Consider the following 4978-nt stretch of genomic DNA (forward strand, 5'->3'; position numbering starts at 1 on the left):
AATTAATGTTCCAATATGGATCTTCTGATCAAATCTGAAATGTTAATGCAATAATAAATATTAATAGAACAACCTGACCTTCTTAATCCTTTTTCCAAATCAACAGAAAATTAAAATTTGATTAATTTATGTGTATAATAATTCTTTTGAACAACTATTTTTCTGTATATCTAATCTGTACATATAATCTTCAATCGTCCGTAATTTTCGAAATATTTATATATTTATTATATAATATTTATATAATAAAAAATAATTGCTGCTATTGCAATGAATTTTGCCTATACTTATGTATTCCGTAACTTTTTATTTGATTACTTACTTTTTTTATTTATATGATGATAATGAATTAATCTAATAGTTGGATTTTAGTATTTAATATTTTAGTAATTATATAAATATCAATANATTTTATAGCCAAGAAAATATTAATAAATTATTTATTAAATAATAAAAATTTAATCGTTAAACTCATTGAAATATTTTAACAATTACTTAATAAAAAAATTAAATTTATGATGGATTATTTTCTATGATAACACGTATAGCTGTGAAGATAGAGAAGGCATTGGACAGGTACTGAAATGTAATAACTTTTTTATTTATACATTATTATTCATAACTGATATTTGATTGTTGATTTAACTTACCGAGCAATAATAACGTAATGAAAGCTCTGGCAATATACAACTAATAGAAAGAATTATCGGCTGCTGATATATCAATACGTTTAATAGATCTTTTTGCATTCTCAATGTCTGTTCATACCATGTTATATCATATACACTTTTTGAAACATTTATACTCTAAGAAATATGAACGATTCTGTATATTTAAAAAAAACATATATAATTATAGATGTAAATAATACAATATAATTTACCATATCCTTCATATGATCAGCAGGCCAGGCATACATATAAATTTCTGTGAGTAGAGTCAAAATCAAAGTTATAAACTGTACTTTCACAATAAATGGTGCCTTCTGTTTATGATATACATGTTAATTACATTATATATGTTACATTATAAATATAAAACAAAAGCTTTACTTACTGTTATCATTATAATACCACCTAGAGTCAGAGAAAATATACTTACTCCCATAGCACAGAGTATTATAAAGCGAAAACTAATTACCACTCTTTTTGCGTATCTAAAGAAAAAAAAAAAACTGCAATAAAAATACAATATATTCGAACAATGTAGCTAGAAAATTTAAAGGATAGTTCTAAAAGCAAATTAGAAAATGAAGTATAAATAATCTTTTTTACACGAACGAATATAAACAAATAGTTCAAGCAGAAAATACAATGATTCTTAAATCAAATAATAGAAAATATGCAAATATTTATTTTGATACTATCACATAAAAAATACTATTTTGAGATAAGTTGAAAAATTTTATTAAATTATAACAAAATAGAATTTCAAATACCAATATTTCAAATTATATAACCAAAAAATTATACATAAACAATTATATTTCAAATTATACATAAACAAACCATATTCAATTCAAATTTAACATTTACAAAAATAAAAAACAAAATATTATCATTCATGATACTTATTAGTCTATAATTAATCTAATTAATATAAATATAACAATGAGTTTTATATAATAATGAGTTATAAAGAGATTATTAATTATCAATTGAAAAAAGAAATTTCTTGGCTTATCCCTTAATCTTTCTACACATTTCATTCAAACATACGACACATAAACATATAATTATGTCATTACCTTCTTATATGTAATTGTTTCTTAATGCAAACAATCAGCATACCAATATCTGTGGTTTTTTGCAATTCAACGGCCAAACATTCAAATCTTGCAGAAGCGAACCAGAGCAAAAGCGCGCCAAATATGCTCAAGCATGCATGTCCAGCGCATTGAAAAGCAACTAAACTCTGTTGCAAATATATAATAATCTTCACTGGTATATAATTAACTTGAAATGGATATTCTGCATCTGCTGGGAAAGAGACTGGCGACAATACAGGTCCTATTATGAAAGCGGTTGCAGTCAAATATATACATGCTATAGAACATCCGTAAAATGTGTGGCACTTCTCTATATACTTATGGAAAATTTTCTTTTCATATTGTTGTGCTTCTTTGACATAAATTATCATTTCTTCGACTACATGCTGTAATTTCGAAATTAAATTTATAATTTTCATCCAATATTGAATTTCGTTAATTGTTATTTTGGCATTCGTTTTTTAAAAGGTATTAATAGTAAAGCTACTATATAAATCTTATTATATACTTTTACGAATTCAAGTAATATTTTGTATTATCAACAACCTTGTGTATTCTTTCGAACTTATAAAACTAATAATTGTATTTGAAAAGTGAGAAAGTAGTTAAATTTGAAATATAAGAAAAATACATAATATATCTATATGTATATATATAAACATTGTGTATATGTACACATTGAGTATATATATATATATATTCAATATTTTACTAAAATTATAATTTTAAGATTAGGAAAATTTCTTTGTAACTAGAAAAAAAATTATTTACTTATTTAAAAATTATTTACTTATTTTCGAAAATTCGATTATTCAGAGTTATTCAAATGATTTCAAAATTCATATAATTTTAAATGATTTCATGTATCAGAGTTTATAAGAACAGTAAAATAATCAAACGTATAGTTAAATACTTAAATACTTAATTTCTTACGTGGTAAAAAATAAAAATGTGGTAAATAGAATAAAATGGATAGAAACTTACTTGCAGAGAATCGTATTTGACGAAGCATATAACAGTCTGTGCGATTACTTGAATCAAGCCTACTGACAAAGAAATAGATTTAGAAACAATGATAATATCATCGAAATGTAGATAAACCGAATATAACAATGGCAGAAGCAACATAGAAACATTAATAATACTAATTATCTGTAAAATTTTGAAAATAAACACTTGAGTTTTACTACTGTTGAGAGAAATTGGCCAACAAAAAGTTATAGCTACGCTGAGCCAAGTAATGTGGATAGCTTTCTCGGATATTATTTGTTTTAACATAATGGCAAGAAACTCTTCCTTTTATGAACAATATTTAATTGATACAGTAGAACGATAGAATGTGAAGACTATCTGTTCAGTTAAGTTATTACATTGATTCGAAAGCAATTGAATATTTCTTGAAGTATAAAATTGGTTCATAAAAGGAATTTGATAATAATGATATGTAAGAATAAGTAATGTATCGTTTACCGATTTTCTAATAAATAATCCGAAATAATTATTTTTTTATCGGATAACTGAACGATAATATGTAATTATTGGTTGCATTATACATACATAGATTTGCTACTTGAAAAATAAATAAGTTATTAAGCAACAGCATAAGAATGGAGTTATCTACATATTAAATTGGTTATTATAAGAACTTACTCCTACGATATTTNGAGATGGTATAGCATGTAAAACGTTGAAATGGTGGGAAAAAATTTTTTCTAGTTTGAAAATATCAATTGTGAGTGTTGTATGTAATGTAAAGAATGAAAAAATGTGTAATAAAAAAGAATAATCATAAAATTGTTGATTTCGTGAATTGAAGATATAATATAGAAATCACGACAAGATTCATGATATGAAATAAGCGACAATAAACATAATAGCTACATTTTTTAATTTGTTTGAAGGAATGACGAAAGAGTGTATTTCAAATATAATATCTGGAGAAAAAAAAAGTAAATGAGAACGAAGCATAACAGCAAAATTCTTGTTTGCTATTATAATTTCCTATAAAAATTCTTCTGTAATATTATTTAAAATTCAATAATTATAAAATAATTAAAATAATTATTTTTATTGATATAATAAATTTTTATTCATTAATGGTAAATATATGAATAATATAATGAGTAAATTTTTATTCATTAATGGAAATATAATAATTTAAATATACTAATATTAATTAATAATCAATGAAAACCAAATCAAACTCTGGTTCCTAGTAGTGGAATGCAAAAGTAACTAGATTATATTTATGGAAAATTAAATTTTAATTTTATTTTAGAAACGTGCGATATCCTCATAGATTTTGATCATTTTTAGAGATCAAAATTATTGTAGAGACGTTGTTATAGAGATCAAAATTAAAAATAATTTCTTTTTATATATACAATCGAAAATTGATTTTAGTTTTCGAAATATTTACAATATTATTTACAATGATTAATACTATTACATATTTCTCCTATTTTTATGCATTCGTGACAATATGTTCACGCGACGATCTTCTATTCGCTTCTTATATTAACACTTCATAATAACGAGTAAAGATATAACGGATGAACAAATCAAAATACTGCTTTCTCTGAATTTTGGCTAGTTCAAAAATATCTCAATTCCAGAGTATGCTTCGATACTTTATAATAAATGTTAAAATAAGATGTAAAACAATTTTTAGACGATTAAAATTGATGGAAATTACGATACTAGCAATATCAATATTAAATTTAATATGTATTATTATACTACTTTTAAATATGATTTATTAAATAATTATTCGTGCAAAAATTAATTATAAAAATTCTTTGTTATTTATTAAATTTAATACAAAAATTGTCAACTAAATATCAATCGCTCTGAATCATCGTTTAATAAAGAAAAAATAGATTGATTGTAGATATGTAATTCGAGTCGAACATTTATTTTATAATGAAACAACAATTATTAATTATTAAATTTAAATACACCACTTCGTATAAAAATTTAATTGATGAAGTATCTTAATTATATAATAGATACAATATTAAATTTATCATGAATCATCTTCTATGATGACACGTATAGCTGTGAAGATAGAGAAAGCATTGGATAGATACTGAAATATTATCATTTATATTAACTTATATTATAATTCGTATTTGAATATTAATTTGACTTACCGAGCAATAATAACGTAATGAAAGTTCTGGCAATATACAATTAACAGAAAAGATTATT

At 23.1% G+C, this 4978-nt stretch overlaps 2 protein-coding genes across 3 annotated transcripts in view; both read right to left on the minus strand.

The window, feature by feature from the left end:
• Positions 1-513: 513 nt before the first annotated feature.
• On the minus strand, positions 514-3046 carry LOC102678585. 2 transcript variants are annotated; one of them, XM_031511689.1, is made up of 6 exons: positions 2753-3046; positions 1748-2154; positions 1057-1156; positions 884-985; positions 651-806; positions 514-579 (listed from the first exon to the last, which is right to left on the minus strand). In XM_031511689.1, exons 1-6 carry the CDS (start codon positions 3044-3046, stop codon positions 514-516), a joined length of 1125 nt encoding a protein of 374 aa, XP_031367549.1. The 2 variants fall into 2 exon arrangements, with proteins under 2 accessions (XP_031367549.1, XP_031367550.1); XM_031511690.1 differs by having other exon boundaries at positions 531-548.
• Positions 3047-4762: 1716 nt separating this feature from the next.
• The window catches only part of LOC102678723, a 2763-nt gene continuing 2547 nt past the window's right edge, over positions 4763-4978 (minus strand). The window contains exons 6-7 of the mRNA XM_031511693.1: positions 4921-4978; positions 4763-4856 (exon numbers count right to left, since the gene is read on the minus strand). The exon at positions 4921-4978 is cut by the window's right edge and continues 20 nt beyond it. Of these exons, the coding sequence (XP_031367553.1) occupies positions 4794-4856; positions 4921-4978 (121 nt within the window). The 3' untranslated portion in view covers positions 4763-4793. The remainder of the gene's footprint in view (positions 4857-4920) is intronic.

Source organism: Apis dorsata, unplaced genomic scaffold (assembly GCF_000469605.1).
Source record: "Apis dorsata unplaced genomic scaffold, Apis dorsata 1.3 scaffold_342, whole genome shotgun sequence".
NCBI lineage: Eukaryota > Metazoa > Arthropoda > Insecta > Hymenoptera > Apidae > Apis > Apis dorsata.

Bases quoted from the DNA above. Each gene is read 5' to 3' on its own strand.
- LOC102678585 (XM_031511689.1), bottom strand. From the start codon at position 3,046: ATGTTAAAACAAATAATATCCGAGAAAGCTATCCACATTACTTGGCTC. The intron at 1,157-1,747 runs GTAATGACATAA...TTTTTTCTTTAG, and splicing joins AAACAATTACATATAAGAAG to ATACGCAAAAAGAGTGGTAA. The intron at 807-883 runs GTAAATTATATT...CATATTTCTTAG, and splicing joins CTGATCATATGAAGGATATG to AGTATAAATGTTTCAAAAAG.